The sequence below is a fragment of the Netta rufina genome (assembly GCF_964035555.1).
Source record: "Netta rufina genome assembly, chromosome: 5".
In the NCBI taxonomy this organism is placed as follows: Eukaryota; Metazoa; Chordata; class Aves; order Anseriformes; family Anatidae; genus Netta; species Netta rufina.
Window position 1 is genome coordinate 2,308,103 of NC_140128.1, and position 23,574 is coordinate 2,331,676.

The window sequence follows — 23,574 nt, forward strand, 5'->3', positions numbered from 1 at the left end:
TCCTTAACAGAGATCTGTAAAAAAAACTGTACACTGGAGTAGCAAGCAAGACCAGCAGTAAACAGTTTTCCTGCTAACATCTACATAACTAACCAGCTCTCCTAACTGAAGAGCTACCATCCATAGCCTTTACCTCCAAAGACAACGCCATCGTTCTTAAAGGCAGCACGGGAAGTGTAGTTGGGAGAGTCAAGTGAGTATTCCCCTGGCGTGTTGGTAGTAGTCTCCTCCGTTGGTAATATTGTTTCGGTTACACATACCACCTGAAATTTCAGCTTTTTCAAGGCCCGTTCCGTCTCAGTTGCGTTAGGCACTGCCGTGACGTTTTCAGTTAAATCTGAGCCTGAAGAGGCAGTTAAGTCCGTTGGTGCGCTTGATGATGGTCTAGTTGTAGTTGGATCTGGTACACATGAATTAATTTGGACATCTGCAGTAGGGAAAGGAGACACGTAAAGGTTATGCTTCTGTTAGGTTTGTACTTACTGCGCACACGTTTACAGAAATTGTTACCCAGCCGTTCCCTTCTGCAAATTAGTTGTTGCCTTATCCAGATCAGGCACGCTTATTTCCGATGTGTAGCTAAGACACCGATGATGCCCTTTTTATCATTACTCACATGGTTAAACACTTGGAGTAAATGCGATGCTCGTTTTGTATTTGCATACCCATAATCTATTCCTCCCGAACAGTACTTAGAGTGATAATCCATATTAAACACACACACCGACCTCCTGCAGAGCAGAAGGCTTAACTGCAGATTCAAGCTTCAGAAATATTTGCAATATATAACACACTTGAAGATAAATGCTATTTTAGGTACCTTTTATCCTTATTAGGTACCTTCCACAACCTTAAGGGGCCCTGCAAGAAAGCTGGAAAGGGACTCATCAGGGAGCGGTAGGACAGGGGGTAATGTCTTTAAACTAAAAGAGGGGCCGTTTAGATATTCAGAGGAAAATCTTCACTCAGAGGGTGGTGAGGCCCTGGCACAGGCTGCCCAGAGAAGCTGTGGATGCCCCAGCCCTGGAGGTGTTCAAGGCCAGGCTGGATGGGGCTTTGGGCAGCCTGGGCTGGTGGGAGGCACCCCTGCCCATGGCAGAGGGGTTGGAACCAGATGATCTTTAAGGTCCCTTCCAACCCGAGCCGTTTTGTGATTCTGTGATCTGCAAATCTCTGTCATAGGACATAAATCTCTGTGGAAGGATTAAGTGCTTTGTGTTTTTTTTTTTTTTTTCTTTACTTGTCTTCACATCTGATGGGAAACTTCTTTCTTCCAATGGTTGTATCTTGTGATGAAGAACTACTCGCTTCCACATTTTCCCTTTAAAATCCGCCATTGATATATCCATGCGTCCTTCCACAAAACGTTATTTCTAAGTCAGATCTTTCTTTATGTTGGTGACTCTTTGAAGATTCCTCTTAACTGGGTTGCCGTAAAGAGTTTCCTAGGTAAAGGAAGAGCTGTGTGCACAAGCCAAGCAAAACCAGGAATCCTTTGCTACTTCCCATTGGCAGGCAGCTGTTCAGCTGCTTCCAGGAGAGCAGCGCTCATCATACAGAACAGTTTCTTGGGAAGACAAACACCACCACTCTACATGCCTCCCCCTTCCTCCTCCTTTCCCCCAGCTGATATTGCTGAGCATGACACCACATGTTGTGGGACACCCCTTTGGCCAGTCAGGGTCAACTGTCCTGGCTGCGTCCCCTCCCAGCTCCTTGTGCACCCTCAGCTTGCTTGCGGGCAGAGCAGCACCAGCAGCTGAAATGACGTAGACTCTGTGCAAGTTCTGCTCTGCAACAACTGATCAAGGTGTGTTATCACCACTGTTTTCATCAAAAATCCAAGCCACAGCATTGTGTGAACCTCTACAAAGATAATTAACTGTCCCAGCTAAAAACCACCAAGGCATATTGGTTAACGTAAGTTTACTTTTGCTTTGCTACATTACATTGTGCTGTATCCCAGAGCTAAACTTCAGTAAGAAAGGTTATGGCTCTTTTCAAGATGTTCTCCAACAGTTCCAGCATGAGGAACACACAGATCCATGTTTGTGCATGTGTTCCTGCACCATTCAGGATGACAGAACACAACAGTTGAACATCTGTGGCTTATCTGAAGGGCTTTGTATCTATTGCACTGTATCTTAAAAAAAGAAGGAAAACAAGAGAATTGGACGAGCAAAGGTAGTAGAAGTAAGCATTTTTTCTCTACTCTTTTTAGTGCAGAAAATTGCTGATGTCCTAGGAAATGAACCGATTCATGTCAGGGCACTGTAATGTTCTAGGTAAACTGTCTGAACTTTTAACCTATGAACTTATCTTTTTGGAAGACGACCTTTGGAAGAGCACTTGCAGGGGAAGCAGGCGATCAGGCCCAGTCAGCATGGGTTTATGAAAGGCAGGTCATGCCTGACGAACCTGATCTCCTTCTATGACAAAGTGACGCGCTGGGTGGACGAGGGAAAGGCTGTGGATGTGGTCTACCTTGACTTCAGCAAGGCTTTTGACACCGTCTCCCACAGCATTCTCCTCAAGAAACTGGCTGCTCTTGGCTTGGACTGGCGCACGCTTCGTTGGGTTAGAAACTGGCTGGATAGCCGGGCCCAAAGAGTCGTGGTAAATGGAGTCAAGTCCAGTTGGAGGCCAGTCACTAGTGGCGTCCCCCAGGGCTCGGTGCTGGGGCCAGTCCTCTTTAATATCTTTATCAATTATCTGGATGAAGGGATCGAGTGCACCCTCAGTAAGTTTGCAGGCTGGACCAAAGGGCTGAGGCCAACTGCATGAAGTTCAACAAGGCCAAGTGCCGGGTCCTGCACCTGGGGTGCAACAACCCCAAGCAGAGCTATAGGCTGGGAGATGAGTGGTTGGAGAGCTGCCTGGCAGAGAAGGACCTGGGAGTGATGGTGGATAGTCAGCTGAATATGAGCCAGCAGTGTGCTCAGGTGGCCAAGAAGGCCAACAGCATCCTGGCTTGTATCAGAAACAGTGTGACCAGCAGGGCTAGGGAGGTGATCGTCCCCCTGTACTCAGCTCTGGTGAGGCCGCACCTCGAGTACTGTGTTCAGTTTTGGGCCCCTCGCTACAAGAAGGACATGGAGGTGCTTGAGCGGGTGCAGAGAAGGGCGACGAAGCTGGTGAGGGGCCTGGAGAACAAGTCCTACGAGGAGCGGCTGAGGGAGCTGGGCTTGTTCAGCCTGGAGAAGAGGAGGCTCAGGGGCGACCTTATCGCTCTCTATGGGTACCTCAAGGGAGGCTGTAGCGAGGTGGGGGTTGGTCTGTTCTCCCACGTGCCTGGTGACAGGACGAGGGGGAATGGGCTTAAGTTGAGCCAGGGGAGGTTTAGGTTGGATGTTAGGAAGAACTTCTTTACCGAAAGGGTTGTTAGACATTGGAACAGGCTGCCCAGGGAAGTGGTGGAGTCACCATCCCTGGAGGTCTTTAAAAGACGTTTGGATGTAGAGCTTAGGGAAATGGTTTAGTGGGGACTGTTAGCGTTAGGTCAGAGGTTGGACTCGATGATCTTGAGGTCTCTTCCAACCTAGAAAATTCTGTGATTCTGTGATTTTGACAAATGTTTGATTTTTGTTTTTTTATTTTTCTAATAATGGATCATCCATTATTTTTTATTTTAATTTACTTCTGTTTGTAGCCTGTAATAGCCCCAAATCATTTATCACTGTAAGTATGCATGGCAGCTGTAGGCTGGATGTAGCTTGCAGCTTCATTTCCTATAGCAACTCCTCATGTTGCTACTGGAGAATATTAGGATTATATTCATTGTGTGACTTCAAGACACGTTTGAGGAGTCTGTTTAGCTTCTTGGGCTGCTAGTATTGGTATATTCTGAAAATATTCTAAAACTTATGGCAGTTGAAATTTCACCAGTTTGTATTTGAACTTTATCTTTTAGTAATTGAATTTATTTTTCAGCAGGCCCAGCAGAAGGTTTGGGAAAAATAATACAAAGATTTCCTCAGAAGGACTGGGAAGATACTCCTTTTCCACAGGGAATAGAGTTGGTAAGTTTGCACTACATTTCATAATTTTTAGAACTTCTTTAACACGTAGTTAGAAGATGCGTTTGCCTTCACACAATAACATATTATTTATCTTGACAGGAAATGGAGACAAGTTATGCGAGTAAAGGGGATAGATAATGGCTTTTAGAATAATAATTTATTACTGTTCTTTACTTGTAAGTTGGTATTCCTAGAATACAATAAGTCTGCTGCAAAGTTACAGTGTATTTGTGTTTGGTTTGCGTCAATAAGTTTATCATTGACTACATTTTTTAAAAGCATCCTTCAGATTGCAGATGACTTTTCAAATGATTTTCAAATAAATAAAAATGTGTAATTGTATACTGTAAAATAAATAAATAAAAATAACATCATGATTAATTGGCTTCATTATAATGGTTGGTCTTTACCCAGTACTCTGTCCTGAACAGATAGCATAAGGAGTGCTAAGGAAAACTGTGCTGAACAAGACTGGCATATGGTGATCTATTTTAAATACTCCTTGTGATAATTCATTCTTTCCTTCCCTTGGTCTGATGATGTGAGATGCAATGTGTAGTTTTATCTTATTCATCGAGGTCAGGCATTCATTAGGTACACGCCCCTAAGAAGTCCTGCAGAGAAATGAAATATGTGGTCATACACTGCAAATTAGGTTTCTGAGAAGTCAGAGTGAAACTTGCTGCTGTGAACTTAGGAACTTCTGGGACAGGATGAGCTAGGGAAGGAGATGGCCTGTAGGAAGTGTTGCAATAGAAGTCTTTGCACTGCAGGACAAAATCGGCTGCAGAGGACAAAGGCACTGATGCTTCATTAAACTTATTACACAGATATAGCAGACGTAGCGAGCTTTTATTGATATGATACCTTTCACGTGCTGTTTAGCTAGCTCACAGAGTCATGCCTTTGGTTATGTCTTCTCCTGTGTAAGGAGGAAAGGGCATCTTGGTGTTTAATGCTTGCGCCTGCTCTTATATGGTAGAGGTTTGTGTTCATTGTGTGCTGGTGTACATGACTGGCTGCTCGTTTTAAGTTTCTGGCTGTGGTTTAAGTTTCTTCATAGTCAAGCACAATCCTTATGTTCTGGGGGAATGTCATACATTAATTACTGGTGTAAGCATTATTTCCGATACACGTGATGGATAGTTACAGTGCTTGTGGTACACTTGCATAATACTACATTTAGCAATGTAGTGCTGTGCTGAAACAATGGAAGCTCCTGCTTTCTCTGGAGTATTTCTACTACTGTTACAACATTATACCACTATGTATAGCAATTGTTGTTTACTTTGCCTGGGAGCTGTCGTCTTAGTACATGCCTAGCCAGTGTATGCTCAATGAGTACCGAGTTCAGATAAGTGAGTATTTTACACAGTACACACACTTGCAGATCTTTAGAAGAAAAATAAGGCCTAGGCGTTTTTTGTTCATTTCTAAACCACTATGGTTGAACTAGGTGGTGTGATCTTGCCTTTAACAACTGCAAGCATCTGAAGCATACTAAGGTGTTTTTTTTATCATAAATTACCAATTTCAAAGTAACACAGCTCGTTTACAATGATGTTTTGAAATAAACAAGCACAGTTTTACTTAAAGCAGTGAAGCTACTTCATACCGTATCTGTACCCAAATGACTCAGTAAGCAAAGTCTTTGATGATTTAAAGTTCCCAAGTAAAACAAAATCTAGCTACCTAAAAGTTAAGGACATCTGTTCTGCTAGTCTGTACAATTATTCAAGTTTTGAATTGCTATCCAAACTTGGTAATAAAATTTTATTTAATTAAGATTGAAGAGATATTGCAAAGGTCATGTACTAAAGTAAATCATTTGTGAGAGTCAGATACTGGCAGGATGTTATGTTCAAGTTTTTGGCTAAGTGTAGCATGAATCAGCATTGGTGGAAAGGAACGAAGAAACACTGTGTTACAACTTTCTGCTTGTCCTCTTAAGGACAACATTAATATCATCAAGTTGCTAACAGGCAAACCTGGAAAAAAAGGAGAAAGAAGGTAAAAACAGAATAGTTGACAACAATGTTTGAGAAAGAAGGTAGACATTTTTATGAATAGTACTTAGTTCTATGAAGAATTTGAGTTAAAATCCGTTAAGTGTGTTTCCTGCCCTTTGAATGAAGGATCTTTGTGGAATTGCATGGTTTCTCTAAATGGGAAATGAAAACCAAAACAAAACAACAATGGCTTGTATTAAAAAAATAAAGTGTTATCCACTGTGTTTTCATGAAGGGAAAAAAAGGTCAAAGCTTTTCATGTCTAATGTTAGGGTTGAAGGAGGAATTTTATTTTTGAGGTTTAAGCTAGTTCTTCTACCATGAATCATTGAGACTGTTGACTGATAATTGTGGTCATCCCCCACCTCCCAGGGTGTTTTATGCAGTGTATTATTTGTGAGGTTGGACACTGAATGTCTAAGTTACTTGGACAAATAATGTACGTCAAATCAGATAATTCATCATGGCAGCTAATGGATGATGTGATTTAATACCTTTTCCATTCATGTTGTTAATGGTATTCTTTGAAACAAGGGGCACAGAAATCTCAGAGAAGACCTATGCCCCTACTCACTCCCCAGGTTTTAGTACTTTAACATGGAAAATGCCCTTTTAGAACCCTAGTGATCAGCACAGCTTGTGGAGATGCAGTTTGCCCAAGCTCACCCAAAAACTAATAGACAAAATCCTCCAAGATATGGAGGGCTCTTCTGTCCCCACAACCCTGCATATACCCCCAAGTGACTCCAGTTTGGCCGGATTTCTGAGACCTGAATAAAGTCAATGTAGAAAACAGAGTTGTTCATTCACTGTATTTGTCGTTCAGTTAATTTGACATAGATATGGTGAAAATTGGGTTGCTATAAAACGTAACTGCAGTTTAAACTTTCCTGAAGTGTATTACATTTGGTGCTTGTATATTCATATGAAGTATCAAGAGTGTTACTTAAACTGTTTCTATTTTTATATGTGCTGTGTGTTAGAAACATCCTGGTTTTGTTTAACATAAGCGTAAATTCTGAAATAAACACATTGTCCAAAATTCAACAGAAATACACTTTAAGAAATTTTATTGAAGTCAAGAGTTTGAATTTATCTTGGTAGATAAATTTTATGGTTTCTTCTTGTCACTGGTAAGTGAGCAAAGCTATGACAGTATTCAACAGGTCTTGGTCGGTGTGTTTTTAATAGAGCTTCTACCTGTCTGCATCTCATAAAATGACCTAACGGTACATATGTTCAGGTATCCTTCGCCATAATTTGTTTTGGAGAAGTTGTTTCAGCTTTACACAAATAGACCTTAAGTTTAAAAATAACTCTAAAATCAAGAGAGAGAGACACTGGCTTTATATTAGCATGGTCAAACTTCTTGTTCTCTCTTGTAGAAAGAATCTTCGAGAGCGTATGTTTCCATCAGTTGGCTTTACATTTCTGCATATTTTTCTTATTTATAAGCCAATTTTAATTCTGTTATAAACCTTTCTAGTCATCTTAATTAGTAATACATCAAAGAAGGAAGCTTTGATATGTAGTGTTACAATGTATACTTGCATACCTTGGTGTGCAGTGTCACCGTGTATACTTGTTTTGGTCAGAGGGCTAAATTACCTAAACTGCATGTCATTTGCATTACTCAGAGTTAGGAGGATAATGCTAATTAGGCCAATGAAAGTTACACTTGGAAATAGATTCATTGTCTAAAATTGGATACAGTATATTTGCAGTTTGTGAGTAAAGGGAAGAAAATTTCCCTAACCGTTAGTAGAGCTATCAGTTATTCATAATTTTAATTTCAGACATAGGCAAGTAGACAACTGAACATACATTTCTATACAAGCCAATAGCCTATCCAAATAACTACTTACAATTACATCTTATAATTTAAATTATAAAAAATTTATATATTTTTTTCCTTTGGAGAAAGGCATTACACGCATTATGATGCAAAGAAAAATGCTTCTGAAGAAAGACTGTGTGCATTCCCTTGAGAGCAAGCAGGATGCTTGCCTCCTCTTAGAGGAGGAGTTGATGTTGGTATGAGCATACTATGCACTGGTGTTGATTTCAGCATTTCTAGATGTTTAAGCAGCTTCAGATATGAGCTCTTAACTGTACATGAAATATGTCTTTTATGAAGTACTGGATTCAGCTGCCAGATTCCAACTAACCTGAGACTTGGAATATGAGAAAAAAAATAATCAAATGAGTGTAAGGAAAGGTGTTTTTGAATTTTCAAAGCATGTCTGAATTTTGACTGACCTAAGAGATCTCAATCTTTTGACAAAACCATCTTTGGAGTCCTGTACAGCTTTCTACTTCACAAGGATGTACAGTTCTTAAGAGTGACTAGCAGCTATACCTCTGAGATCTTACGCAGATACACAATGCTGTTAGAGCTTCACAGCGGGGACAGGGGAGAAGAAAGCTATCAAATCAAAACAAAGAAACAAACAAAACCAACAAAAAATCAACCACCTAATTTGTCTTCATGGTTGTGATGTAAAACAGAGTTGCTATCAGTCAATTGAAGACATTTTAAGGTAAAACAGATCTTAAAGTAGCGATTGCCTAAACTTCTAGAGATTTGCGACAGAGTGTCTCTGAAAATCATAGAATCATTAGACATTGCTACAGAAGAGATACTCTTAAAATTCAAGTGCTAATCATTTAGTGTTATTTTTGTTTTACTGCTTTGGTATAATGCTTGTTTTCTGAAAAAAAAAAAAAATAAATAAAATAAAAAATCTGATACCTGAACATTTTACCTATATTTTAAATAAGGCATAAGGGAGAAACTGGGTTGCAAATGAGCCAGCTACAGCCTGAAGTGATTAAAGTTTTAAGGGGGTTAATCTTTAAATGCTTCAGTCTTAACTCACTGATCTGCAGGCCAATTTTTCTGCAACATTAATGCTTTTAAGAACCTGAATAAAGGCTTGTCTGCAGTGTCTGCTTAACCTTCAGTGAACTTTATCAGCTCTAGATATTTTGGTTTTGATTTTTTTTTTCCCTCTTTCCTCTCAGATGTTTTTTTTTTAGCTTTCAAAAATCATTGTGTATATAATTATTTAATGAACAACTACATCACAGAACTTGAGGTAGTATTTCTAAATGCATTGCAGTTTTCTTTCCTTCTCATTGTCTTGCAGCACTGGTGCTTTCAGCAGTGTAGTAGAAAACAGATGATCACAAAAGTACAGCTAACATTTTTATTGGAGTTTTATTATGGACTCAGTTTATATTCCTTTAACTTGTCTATGTTAGCCTCCAGTGGAAATCTTACAGTGCCATAAATGTGTTGTGTTTTACAGCAGTGTCTCTGCTGTGCTGTAAAATAGTTATATTCAGGTTTTAGAATCCCACTACTCTTACTGATTGGACGGTAACTTCTGGATTTTGTAGATTAGCGGGGTAAAGTAATTTGATATTGAAATCTAAGGACTTGCAAGTAGTCCTTGTGTAGCAAAACTTGGTCCTACTTGACAAAATACCATGAAAGGATGCAATGAAAATGTTTGATCCATTTTTTTCATTTGTCAACAAACTGTAAAAACCAAATAAACAAGGAACACACCATAACACAGGCAGCACTTTCAGTAAAAAACAGTTAAAATATTGAGGGAACACCTGTTTGGACATACTGTGTTCACAGGATGATTCTGATGTAGTCCCAAGTACACAGAAATGAATGCTGATGTATTTAAGTGCACTCTAACATCCAGATCTGTTGTTACATGTAAGTCCTGTTTTCCATCTGCTTCTTGTGCCATATGCACTTGACCTTGTCTAAGTGGTATACAGGTGTCAGCATTTCCTCGTCCTTTGTTTTTGCAAACAAGAGTGTTGTGCATGTTGAGCTAATCACAAACCAAGGAAGTTTAAGTTTTTGAAAAAGTGAATGCTGCTCTGAGTTGGCCAGGTTGGATATAAGAAGACTTCAGATAAGTAAGAGACTACTGCAGAAGGGAAGAGAATGAACTGTTGTCCTTATTTTTTGAAAATAAGGTGAGTAATAGCGTATGGATACTATAGCAAAGTAAATGTGGTGTAAATAGTAGGAAACATTTAAATAGAGCTTATAATAAAAATTTTGGTCAGTATTCATTTTTGATCTCAGAAAATATCTGGGAGGAATGACTTTTGTGAGGTTAATAGTGAGGCATGAAAGCAGACTAGCCTGCATTCTGAGGTTCTTTTTGGATTTGTTAATCTGGAGGCTTTGGATCTCTGTCCATCTGCTTGTTTGCTCCCTCTGCAGAGAGGGGCAGTGGTAACAAGCAGGTGTTTCCTCTAGAACTTTATCCTTGCTGGCCAGAATTCTTTTTGTCACTGTCAGATCAGGTTCCTGTACCTATCTCATAGGAAGATAGAAAATTAAAATTAGAAAAATGTGACAATACAGCAGGACATTGAAGTGAAATGCCTCAGAATCACGTAACAACTTGTTGTTTAAAATTTGCATGTCTTGTAAGAAATTGGATTTTTTTATTATTTTTTTAAAGCTTGACATGCTGTAATTTTTGCATCTTTGGACTGAAATTTCTGTTTGTATTTTTTTTCCCCTGTATGTTTGTACAGTGAGCTGAGAATTTGTGTGATTTCAGAGAGAGACAGAAAGCAAGACTTGTCTGCTGAATTCATAACTATATATTCAGTTGTCACAGAGCTGTCCTTTCTAGGGTTTTGTGAAGGAGCAGAGAGGCAGATAATGTGCATCTAATCAAATACAGTCTTATTGGGCTGAATACAAGATTGTGAAATTTGAACTGGGTCATTGAATGTGTTCTGGAAATCCAAAAATAATTTATCTGTGAAGTTGATTCATAAGAACATAAATCAGTTTGGAATGTTTTCTAATAGTTCAAGAAAACAGAGTAATGGAAAATAACCTTACTTTATGTTTTTCTAAATAATTTTTGTAATGGATTGTATTTTGTTAAAACTGATTGTGTTGGTTCTAAGAGTTTCTAATCCATAGTACTTATAAATTGGGATCCTTCTCTCAGTTTGATCAACTTTTTAATTTTAACTTTTTATGTCAATTCTGTTACATTTGATGCAGGTTTCTTCTGACTTAAATCATTTGGGCAATTTTAAAGATTGGCTTCTTCAACTTCAAAAATGTTTGTGGTACCTTTATACGGTGTGAGTGATTATTTATATTGTGTTATAAAAGGTGTATTTCAGTTGTGTTCATTTAAAAAATAATTAAAGCAAGTGACAGATTTTAAGTAGTTGAAAGACTTTCCAATTTGGCATATTCTGTGTGCTGCAGCTCACTGTTAGCCCTTGTATTATTCAATTAGAAGCCAAACCGGTATTTGTACAGAGACTTCTTACTGTTCCCAATTTATTTAACCCCTGGTTTTAATTTCTAGACAGGGCAGAGCAGTTGAGTGCTCTAAATGTACACATGACACCGTTACCTGTGCAGACTTGGGGAGAAAGCTGACTTGAGCTGTTCAGCGCCTCACAGAGACTGTGCCATGTAGAGGCCTAGGGAAAGGACTTGGAGGCTTATTTCTTTATCCTTTTTTTTTTTTTTTCTTTCAAAAGTACCTCCACTAACTTGAATTCGACTGCTTTTGATACTTAAAAATCCTGAGGCTGGTGACATTGGTTTGTTCGGTTATAAAGCAAAGACTACTTAGTACTATTTCAGTATGGCACGTAGGTGCCAGCTTTTGAATAATTGCATGGAATTGGCAAAAACCTGTTCAGATCTTTCAGTTTTATTGTACGGCATTTTATACTCTAGTTCTGTTTTGTCCATTACCTCACAACTTACAGAATCTGGTATTTGTAGATAGAAAAAGGACAACCTTATGAATTAAGTTGTAGGTTTGAAGATTTAAAAGAAGCTAAGCTATTTAGATGGCCTTCCCCCTATATTATTCTGTACTAATTTCTGGTACGGTCTAACCTCTGGGATCTATATGCACATTTATAATAAAGTGTTTATTTCAGTAGGATTTGGTAAATAGCTGCAAGAATAATGAAGATAGCTCCTTATTTTAAGTAAAAGTTGATAAGCTAATTTTATGGAGTTCACTTTTGATCATAGTAAAGTACGAGTGAAGCCATAAGCATGGCTTCTTAATAGTGAATTTTGAGTCTCAAATCAATATTGTAGAACCTGTAAGTTTGTTATTAGTTTACCTGAGCTTTTCCTAGCACTAACTTTTCTTCTGTCTTCATTGGGTTGTGAATGTCAGATACAAAACAGTGTAGGACAACCCCCTTAGAAGTGGTGGATTTCTAAGATGAGTGTGTTAATGATACGGTTTGATCTGTAAAGTGATATGGCCTTATTTAGTGTTGCTAAAAGAGACCTATCTGACCTGTGTTTAGTTACAGAGTCTTTAGGTTCTTCAGGGATTTGCTGTCAAAGGATTGTTTGATGAGGTGCATTTATTTAGCTGTAATGGACACTAGGATAAACTAGAAGATAATTTATTTCTGTATCAACAGTAGAGCAATAAATTAAGCATTTGAACCGGTATATAGTATGGTTCTCTGAAGCTTCAGCTTTCACAGGTTTGGAGATAAGGCAGTTCAGACTTCAGCTGAAGTCAGTGTTATTTGTATGGTGATCTCTTTAAGGTTTGCAGTTCTTTCTCAGCTTGCAACTTAGTAAATCAGAGCTGCAGAGTGAACCTAGACAAAGGGGAGGAACAATGGTACCCAAATCTTCTTTTGAATGACTTTTGGAACTCAAGGGTAGGGCTTCCCTGGCAGTATATGGCAAATCTTGTTATTCCTAATGCAAGTTGAGAAGATATAGGAGATAGGACATCACGTTTCACCTCACCTTCTCTGTGGACATGTGCAAGTGTCCATAATCAAACAATCTGTGTTTTGATCTAACTCTTACCGTTACCCGATTCCTTTATTTATGTATCTGCATACATTATATTTATGTATCTGCATGCTCCGCATGTTTCCGTAATATTAAAATACTGCAGTACTGATCTCCATTTTGCGTTACATCGGGGGGAGGGGGGGGAAGAACAAAAAAGAAGAACAAAACCCCAAACCAAAAATCCTCTGCATATTTAAAACAGAAACTTGATCATTATATGGCGTTCCTGAAGTGATTTTTTCCCCATATTTTTTGATCTGTGTATCAAACGAAGGTACTGTTGTTCTTTTTGAAGCAACTATTCTGTCTAGATTTTGTCATAAAGATGTCCTAAAACTGTTGCTCATCTTTTTCTTGCACCGGCTGGTTTCTTAATGAGAAACCATCTTTTATTTATGTCAACAAAAGGAGATATAAAAAATAGATCACACTCAGTTACTTAATAGGTTTTCAGTTTTCCTCAAGTCAAAAATGTCTTTGTTCTTTTTCTGTTGAAAGAACACATGTTCTGACATGAGTCTTTGCAAAGTTACATTCACTAAAGCAACCAATATATGCATAAAATTAGGAATAAAACAATGCAATAAATAGTGGGCAATAATACATCCCTCCCCCTGTAAAATGGTCTACTTACCAAGCTGCTAATATTCCTGTTGTTATTCAGTAATAAATTGTGAGGAGTTAATGTAAGAGCTGGCTTCCTGCTTTTTTACTTCCATGATTTCAGAATTTAACAGTTAAGTCCTTTACCTAAGTAAAGGTAATTAAATTCAAGCCCATGGTAGCGTCTCTCTAAATAAACTGTGATGGGGCAAACTCAGAGTATGTGATCACTTTGCAATATACTGTGCCTGTCTACACATTGGATTTTAATTGAGCAAATATGATGTTAGTATTAAAAATGCCCAATTAAATTACAATTCTGTTGCTTTATCTTAGGCTCACTTGGGAGCTCAGGAAACAATTAATTCTTCTAAAAAATACAAATTCAGTCTAAGAGAGGGTATCTACTTTTGTAATTTACTACAAAAATCTACTTTATAATGTAATATTGTGAAAGCTAGCACAAGTCCACTTCTCCAAATGGTATATACAAGATCATCCTCTGTTCATTTTTCAGCTGTTAAAGTTGTAAAGCTGTAACCCTACAGCATGTAGAAGAGAGATGTTCATTAAAGTAATGGCTTCTAAGTTTCGAATGAATAACGAATTAGATTTAATACCAAAATAGTGGGATAAGAAGTAGGTACTAAAGTTACAGAGTGCATTTGTGACCTCAGTATTTTTTAACATTCTTTGAATTCCAGATTTGTCTGCTTCTCGGCATCACCTCATGATTATTTGCTATAACTGCATACCAGAAAAGCTTATTTCACAATGATTTTCCTTCATTCTAGACCAGTAATATACTTGTAGAGACTTGTTGGCATTTGCAATTTTTAAGATTTGTTAGACCATTTTCATATCAGTTTCACATCGTGTATATTGAATTTGATCTCTGCCTCTCAAATAATAGAGAAATGGGCAAGACCTCTTGAAAAGGGGTGTGGGGTGTGGTGGGAGGAGAGTACATTTTCCTCCCCCAGATTTAGGCATCTTGCTGGTATGACCAAGATGTTTTAGCAGCAGTAACTTCTGTATTAGAAGCTTTTAAGCATCCACAGCAAGCTGTATTTACCCCGAGAAACAAAAATTGCATAGAAAAATCAGTTGTTGCTAAATTGTTTACATGAGTGCACAAACAGAGCTTTCTGTTTTAAAATTCAAGATTTGTTTCTTGTTCCACTTTGATCAGTAGTATTACGTAAAATGTTCTGGTCATTTCATGTTTGAATGTCTTTAATCTAAAAGATTAGCAGCATTTCCAATTGTGTAGTTGGAAAACTGTTTTGGAATATTGTAATAAATAAATATCTACTGTTTTCTTTGTTCTTGGGTAATACAACTGTGTAAATTTGACATGAAATGGGAAACAGTTTCCAATTTATATAACTGAAGAGATATAAAATGAACAGATACATTAAATAACAATCTTCTTGTCAAGACTGATTAGGCTTGAGGCATTTTAGATGTTAGTTTTTTGTAATAGTATGCCTCAGATGAAGAAAATAAGTGGTTGAGTTATTTTCAGTATGCCCGAGAAATCATATAGTAGTCATAAATTCTATGGAATCATATGTGGTTAATGAATATTTCAGTACGTTTCAATTGAGTTTAAAACGAAGGCATATCAATGTTCAATTTTGTTTATTCTGGCCTGCTACAAACATACTTTTTTTTGTACTTGGTGTGGAAAAGGTCGAGTGGTTACTTTTCAGTTAAGTGTTCAATAATACATTTTCCCAGATGTTCAAGTTTAATTCCAAGGTGAATAAATATTAACAATAAAGGATTAACAATTAACAATTAAGGAAAATAAAACGATATCTGGTCTTGTGCTGACATTGGCGTTAGACTGCAAGCAGTATGGTGGTATTGTGGAAGAGTTCAGCTAAAACCACTTAACTCTTCAGTTTCTGAGTTCAAACTGAGTTAATAGAGGAAATTGAAGAGGGCCAATTTTATTAAATTGCTTCTTAGTTTGTTAAAATTGAAAGGCAGATACAGTTTAACACAAGAAACTGAGCCTGCTTAAAGGTTTTTTTTAGCTGCACATCTTTCAAAACTCACCTTTAAGCTTGCAAGAATTCTTCAGAGTTGCAGAAAATAAGAGATTTCCCTGTACTCTTCATTCATTTTTTTTTTTTAACTTTTTTCTGTAGGAACTATGAGTGCATTACATAAGTAATTTTTAAAGTTTTTTTTTCTGTTTGTAATTTGATGGTAGTAAAAACAATTTTGTTAAAATGGTTACCCAAGCAGGAACATTCTTTGTCATGTTTTATGTGTTTTTTTTTTTTTCCTTTTTTTCTGATGAAACCTTTTGAGATTATCACCCTGTAAGTAGGCACCTATTCTAAGTATCCTCAGTTAATTTGTTAAATGCATAGATGTGATCTGTACTGAAGCATTTTAGGGTGTGTAGTATGGGATAATAGTGACATACTTCATGTATTATTAACTATTAAGGTGTGTCATTATTACAGCATATGCACACCCTATTCTGCCTTACTGCTTAAATATGATAAGCTTATAAGCTTTCCTTTTAAAGTATTAATTTACTGTGATGAGTTGGGTAATAGGATATTTATGTACATTATTTTACCTATTATGGATGATACTTGCATGTGGGTTGCAAAAGCAGTGCTGCAGTGGAATCCGTAATTAAATTGAAAAAAGGGATTGAACTTAGTCGTGGTTTCTGAAGAGTATTCAAAGAAATAAACTTAATGGCTCTTAGCTCTTCCGATTATCAATTTTAAGGGTGGCAGAAAACACCTTTTCAATCTTGGTTTTCTAGTATTTTGTGTCTTACACTGTATGAAGTATAAATGGATTGATCCTAACTCTGAGTTATTTAGCATTTTGTTTTAATACCATTTATTCTCTGCCTTAGGTTTTTTTCCTTTGAGGTGTGGGATTGGAATTGCTCTCTATGCCAGAATTGATCCAGTATAAGAGAAGACCACACAACTGTAGCTTCTATCTAGAAAGAGGTGAACAGGGAGGACTAAGTTATATAGCAGGGAGAACTAAGTTATATCAGACCCCATAGGAGAGAGTACAGAAAAGATGTGTGCTGTCGTTCTACTGAGACAGTGTTAGGGTGACTTGTTTAAATTTCAAGTTGTAGAAACTGTAGTCGGCTTTTTGCAAAGTTCTTACTAGATATACAAGCAGAACCTTCTATTTCCCTATTTTTTCCTTCTATTTCTATTTTTTATTATGTGCTTTATTGCTACAGGGCCCATATCAATGTTGGAAATCTGTGTTTTAAACATCAGTTTTAGCAGTATAACAGGTAAGTAAGTGTAGATATATTAATTCTGCCACAACTAGGAACATTATGCTACAAAGAAGCTGAGCTACTTTCCATAGGTCAAACAAGGTTTATGGGAAAGTGCTGTAAGGAAAGTTTTGCGTTTGTGAGACTCCTGGAATAATTGCACTGAACAGCAATGGATATCCAGGATCAGAAGAGAAGTCTGTCAGGTATATTGTCCAAAAATGATCAAGAATTGGCACTAGGTAGTTTGGGAAGGTGTGCAAGGTATCATGAGATGGCACACTGTTGCTTCTTTTTATATATAATGGCATATGCTGGTCTAATTTTAAGCAATTGGTAGTAGGAAGTGAAAACTGTGATCAATAACTAACTTTGTGTTTTGTTCATTTGGAACTCTTGGAATACCACTCTCCCCATTCCTGGTGATTTGATTTGAATTTAGTTTTTGTTTTCTGAAATAGATATCTTTTGCTCCAAAATACAGGTTTGTTGTGGGAGCTTCCCCAGACATCTCCCCACTATATCTGAATATAGCAAATTCTTACTGTTTTGGGGGGGTTCTAGCTAAGGCTTTCTTGAGTGATCATCTTTCCTTTAGTCATCCACTCTTCTTACCAGTTTTTACAAACTTTATACTTGTGATGTATTTTGAAATCTTTTCATTAGTCAGTATGCTTTTTATTTTATTCCTCAGCAAGCTTCACCACCAGATTTGTTGATTAGCTCTGTTGGTAATTTTACACTTCATTTGCCAGTGTTGGAGAGTTTGTGCTCATTTTTACTTACCTCAACTGGGATGAGTTTTTTGTTTTGTTTTGTTTTTGACATTCCTACTGTTCTCAAAAAATAAGTCTGGTTGCTGTATGATAGCAGGAAAATCAGCTTTTCTGAAAATACGTAGACTGTCAGATCCTTTAGAATAGGATTCCATGGGCGTCTCATGTAATGTGCTCTGACATCAGTAGACTTCACAAACTCATCACTGTTTTTTGGGGCTGGTCAAATCTTTGTGAGTTTTGTCACAATGACATGCCACAAACAAAGCTGCTACATGTTATTGCTGTTATTTGTTATATTCCCACTCCCCTGGCTTTGGAGTCTGCTTGTCCTACAACCTGGGATCATTGCTACGAGATTGTTTTGTGCTGCTTTGTTGGCCCAGCCTGGCCTGAAGGGCCTGCTGCTTTCCTGGCAGAGAAGCAGCTGCATCATATTTGGAGGGGCAGTGCCTTGGGCCTAGCTCAACAAGGGAGCTGCATGGGCCACCTCCTTGTGGCTTGGGATGTGACAGGAGGAAGGAAGACAAATTGGTTAGTCTGGGTGCTGATCTTTCAGCTTTTTCATACTTACTGTCAAATTTTTCTTTTCAATTGATATTTGATGCAAGAACATCTAATAAATGTTTAAAAGTTGAGAAGAATGCTTTTAATGAGTTTTACCAAACAAGCATTTTGACTCTGAAATTTCCAACCAAGTTGCCAAGAGTGTGCTTTCATGAAAGCACGTGGCCAGCTTGCTCGTGTTCATTTGGAACAGAGCTTTGAAGCTCGTGGTGTTTATCACTGCTTGAATTTTCCTTGCGGTGAACTGTTTTGAAATTTCCATAACAAATCTCCTGTTTGCGATTATTTCCTCTTTGAAATTAATTTGTGTATATTTTCACTGCACAGTAAAGAAATAAAAATGCAAACAGTATATTTGTTTTTGTGTGTACGACTTGTTTACCAGAGTCACATTATTGGAAGTGGTCCTTGAACATATTCTATATGACGTCCTAAGCAGGGGGGAAGGAAAGCCCCCTACAATAGGTATGTCTGAAACCAACCAACACATTGAAGCAGAAGAATATATATGTGTTTGTCTTCCTGCAATTGACTTGAATGTCAGGGGCTGTAAGTGTTGAATTTTCCTGATTAAGTCCCTTTCTTCCCTTTGTGAGAGTCAGACTTGAAGAGAGAAAACAATTCAGGTCAGTCATCTTTGCTGAGGAACCTGAATAAGATGCTCGGATGCTCCTCTCACTAGGAGGGAGAAGGATTAAAGCCACACATCCTCCAGTCTTGACCAAAGTGGGTATTACTGAGACCCATGAATTAGACTAGTCTTGATTTTTCAATCAATGTTATACTGACTGGCTTTACTTTGATAGGAAAATGAAAAGATTTTACTTAACAGCTATACCAGTACTTACAGAACACCTTACCTTACTTGTGGCACTTGTGGACTTTTTTTCTTTTTTTAAATAAAAAATAAAAAAATTCAGGCTCCAATTCCAATGCTATATCCCATAAATTTTGCACAGGACTGCAATTCTCAAGTGATATTTTCTGTTATAGTAAACATTACTAATGATCTCATCTAGAAAAGAATTATAATGCTTGAGGTCATGAACCTAATCCTTGGAAGCGCCATGGGTCATAATTAGAGATGAGTTTAGTCAGTGTGATTGTTTTTATTTTACATATATTCATATAAATAATCAGTTTTTTCAAATATATATATTTTTAGAATTTCTGGATAGTGAAAGAGAGGGTGACTTCCAGAGCTTCATTGCATTTCTATGGTGGCTTTTAAAACGCCTGTGTATAAGTATTTTCATAGTTTAAATTGAAACTAAGCAAAAATGCGTGGAGTGATGCTTAGTAACTTTTGTCTTACATATACTGGCTATCTCAGTACAGGTTATTGACTTTAAAGAATACAAGAATGTATTCCCCTTTTAGTAATGCAGTCTTTGCCATATTTTAAATCAAATTAGTCATGATCTTAAACAGAATTTAGGAACAAGCTTTGTGTAATACTTTGTTGAGGAGAGGGGCAAGAAGCTTGTTAAAGTCCATTAAATGTTGACATACATTTCCACAACAATTTGTGAGTACTTTTGTGTGGACTTAGTGGAAATGATGAAACAGAATATTTTTCTTAGATTTTTTTTTCTCTTTTTAGCTGGCTATATTCCTTTTTTATTCATTTTTTTGAGATTTTCCTTTACTAAGAAATCTATTTTTATATTAGGGAAAAAAAACAAACACAAAAAACTAACAACCTGCTGTCTCTGGAAATAATTAGTTTAGATGAGGCATTAGGATTATGCATAAATATGAACACTTCAATTTTTCCTAACCTTTAACATTTGGTAATATGATAACTTCCTCTGTATATGATTTCTAACACTAGTTTTGCAAGTTTAGACTTAGCAGGCCTCATGCAAGTTGGTAATGAGTTCTGCTTGCACATTTGTATAGAACGTAGTGCAAGCATGCATGACTATAACATTTTATTGTGTTGTGCCTTAGTGTTTTGTTTTGATGTTGGGATTAAAGGAAAATATTTAGTTAAGTATTTAGCATCTGAAGTTATTTTTGCTGTCTCATTTTGAGTATCTAACCCTTGGCGCTCCAGACTGTCCTTGTTGAAGTGAATTGACATTGAAGAACCCATCTGTTAGAATAACCAGTAGAAGCTGGTTCACATCAGTTGCATGAAGAAACCACAAGTATCTGGCTCCAGCAAATACTGGAATCTGATACTGGAAGATACTGTCTAGCGGATACTAGATTGAGCAGTCACAAAAAAAGCAGTGCTTCAGTCAATTTTCCTTTTCTTTTTTTCCCTTTACTCTGAAGTAAAAGTCTCTGTTAATTCTTAATGTTGCACAAAGATGTATTTTAAGTACTTAAACGTATTCTGTGATTTCACTTCAGGAAGAGCATTATACAATGTATGATTTGCAAGTCCAGGGATTTTTTTATGAATTTATTTTTTACTGCTTTTATGTGAGAGATGGTAATATTTAACCACCTTTATTATTACACTTGTGGTTAAAAGTACCTTTCTGTTTTCTTTATGCTGAGATACATAACTTCCTACTACAACTGAGAGTAATGAAGCTAAGGAATGCTGCCTTGGCTCGACCACTTGTAGTCCCTCAGTCACATTCTCTGCAGTCTGCCTGGTGCATTGGATGCTGGAGTGGAGACAAGGAATTGCACTGTGGTCCAGCTGCAGCCTCTTTCCACCACCTGAACTTTCTTCCTCCTGGTCTCTTACCCTATCCCACTAATCAGTTTAAAAAATAATGACAGTGGGGGAAATTAAGCAGTTGGTAAGCTATTACTTGTTTCTTGTGAATAATATTTTGACAATCATTGCTTAATATGTTGGATAAGCATCCTTTTTTATCTTGCATGCAGAGAGAGAGGTTATCCTGGCATGTGCTTTCCATTCTAAATTCTTCCCATTCCTGTGAAGTTCAGTGTAGCTTTACATTTCCATGTGTCTTGGGAAAAAACCTTTGGGGTCAAAGGAAAGTTTATTTAAATCATTGGTAAGTAAAGGAAAAAATGTTGTAGAAATCCATGTCTGATTTGAATTTAAACTACTTAAGTAGTTTGAGTTTGTAAGGTGAATTTATTTGCATTCAAGTATTTTGAATTTCCTTTGAAATCATTTATTGTTAATTTGTTGGCAATCCATGTGCAATTTTATGCATCTCTTCCTGATGCATATTTCCAATCTTAATTTTTAGTGAAAAGTCTAGAGTTGTAGAAATAGGAAAATATCAGTTGTAATTGTGCTGAGAGCAAACACTGATGAGAACTTTCCTGAGAACTTGAGGGACTTTTTGGTGAGATATAGTGTTTTTCCACAGTGAAGTTTTGTTTTGAAAACATTTCAGTTGGTATTTTCCTATATTTTTCAATTGTAGATTTTTAGAGAAAGAAGGGATGATATTCTGTATAAAAAAGTATGAAATAGTTCCTGGTACTGATATAAATTTATTGAATTTACAAAACTTTCTTTCTTTGGACGTCAGGCTCCTGTGTCATACTTAGTGACATATTTTATGGTAGGACTTTTAACCTTGGAATTTTAGTGGTTTGTTTGGGGAAAAGCTGTATATTGGAAAAGTATCTGGTAATTCAACTAGTTTTAGCTAGTTTGTCAGAGTTTGTGTGTGTGTGTGTGTGAATTATAGTAAAGCTGTCTGAAAAGAAAATGGGCTGTCTACATACTTACTTTAGTATCTTTTTAGGCTTGAAGTATTTTTAAACAGTTTTATTCAGTAAAAACATCTGCAAGTTTACTCTAGAACTTGTACTTTTACATAGCAGAGCAAATCAGTGATGTGTGTTTCTTATTACTTCAACTTCTATAGTCTAGAACTCATGCGAAACAGGACACAGTAATGTCCTAGATGCTAAAATGTATTTCCTAGTTAAAACTTGGAGTCCCGCGGGCCAGGGAGTTGCATTTGCCTTCGTTGAACACGATGAGGTTCCTGACAGAGTCCATTTCTGTGATCAGGACAGGACTGCTTCAGTAAGTCAGCTGTTCCCCTCCCTGTCCCAGCTGGTATCATCTGCATTTTTGGCACCTTCATGCCCAAGCATCAGCTGGCTCAGCTGGAACAGGACTAGAAAGTAGAATTGCAAAGAAGACCATATTGACAGATTTTATGTATTTCGATTTCTGAAGAAATCTTTTCTATATTTTAATATTTTATTACCTGCACAAATAGATACAGTTCTTCTCTTGCAGTCAGAGAAATGCAACTGATTGCAGGTAAAATACTCGATTTGCGGTTGTAAACCGTTAATTTTTAATAACTTTTTTCATATGTATGTTAGCATTACCGGAATGAATATGTTGTTTCTCTTTGGCTTCATCCCATTAGCTACCTTAAAGGAAAAGTTTGCATTCAGACAATTGTTTCTCCCTCAGGCAATATCATTTTTTTCCATCTACTTTTGTATTTGCTCTTATTGATGCTTTTTTTAGTAGTCTGTAAGTATATAAGAATCCAAAAACAGTAAGTACATTGTCTGCTTGCCATTGCATTTTGATTTTTAATGTTTAGAGACAAAATAATGCAACCACTGCATTGCAAAATGGCCTTACTGCAGCATGAGGTGGGCAGAGCTGAATCCCAGCATATGCAGCTCATGGCATGACTGCATGGCTCACGCACATCTTGTGACTAATTCTGTATCCATAGCGGTGCATTCCAGCTCTCCTTGTGCTCCTCGCCCAGCATCACTGGAGTCCTTGCTCTGTGAAGGGGCTGTGGCTGCCCTTCTGCAGCTGACCGTAGGGAACAGCAGCTTCTTCAGCTGTACAGAGCTCATCCAGGGACTGCTGGTGTGACCTGTTAACAAAACCAAGTGCTCATTTCCAAATTACCTTTTAGAGGATCTTGATGGAAATCAATGCATTTTTAAAGCAAAGCATTGACAAGATGCTGAAGTGTAATACAGGAGATAGGCCTGTTTATTAATTGCTACAAGGTTACCAACATTTTGATGTAATTAGCGACCTACTTCACAAGCCTCCACTTGAAAAAGATGTCTGAATATGACATTTCTGGAGAATGCAGATAGGCTGAAAATACATTTTGTCTTCTTAACCTTTAACAGGTATTGACAGGACACTTGCATTTTACTGTGGAGTTGTTTTCAGTGCTCCATTGAATCACATGGTTTCTGTTTATTTTTCACAAAGAGAACCAAGTACACAATATATTGGTTTTAGTAATTGCTGTGCCTTGGCTTATACTATGTCAGCAGCATCTGTTTTATAGCAATGTGCGGTGTTTGTAGAAACTTGTACAAGAGGCTCTCTTCTGGCTCACCAGATCTCTGGTCAAAAGTTATTGGAGGCCTTGAAGCTCTTCCCTGTGCATCTGCTGTCAGCCCTATTGAGAAGCAGAGTACCTGCTTGGTTAACTCCAAGGTGCCTTTCCTTATGATAAGCAATGCTGATCAGCTGATGTGTTTGGCAGGAATTTTGTAGGAGGAT

General features: G+C 37.4%; 1 protein-coding gene across 2 annotated transcripts in view; it reads left to right on the forward strand.

Annotated features, from left to right (window-relative positions):
• The window catches only part of SBF2 (SET binding factor 2), a 251,265-nt gene that overhangs the window by 43,687 nt on the left and 184,004 nt on the right, over positions 1-23,574 (forward strand). For both annotated transcript variants that reach the window (XM_084288403.1, XM_084288404.1), the window contains exon 2: positions 3,931-4,019. In XM_084288403.1, the coding sequence (XP_084144529.1) occupies positions 3,931-4,019 (89 nt within the window). The remainder of the gene's footprint in view (positions 1-3,930; positions 4,020-23,574) is intronic.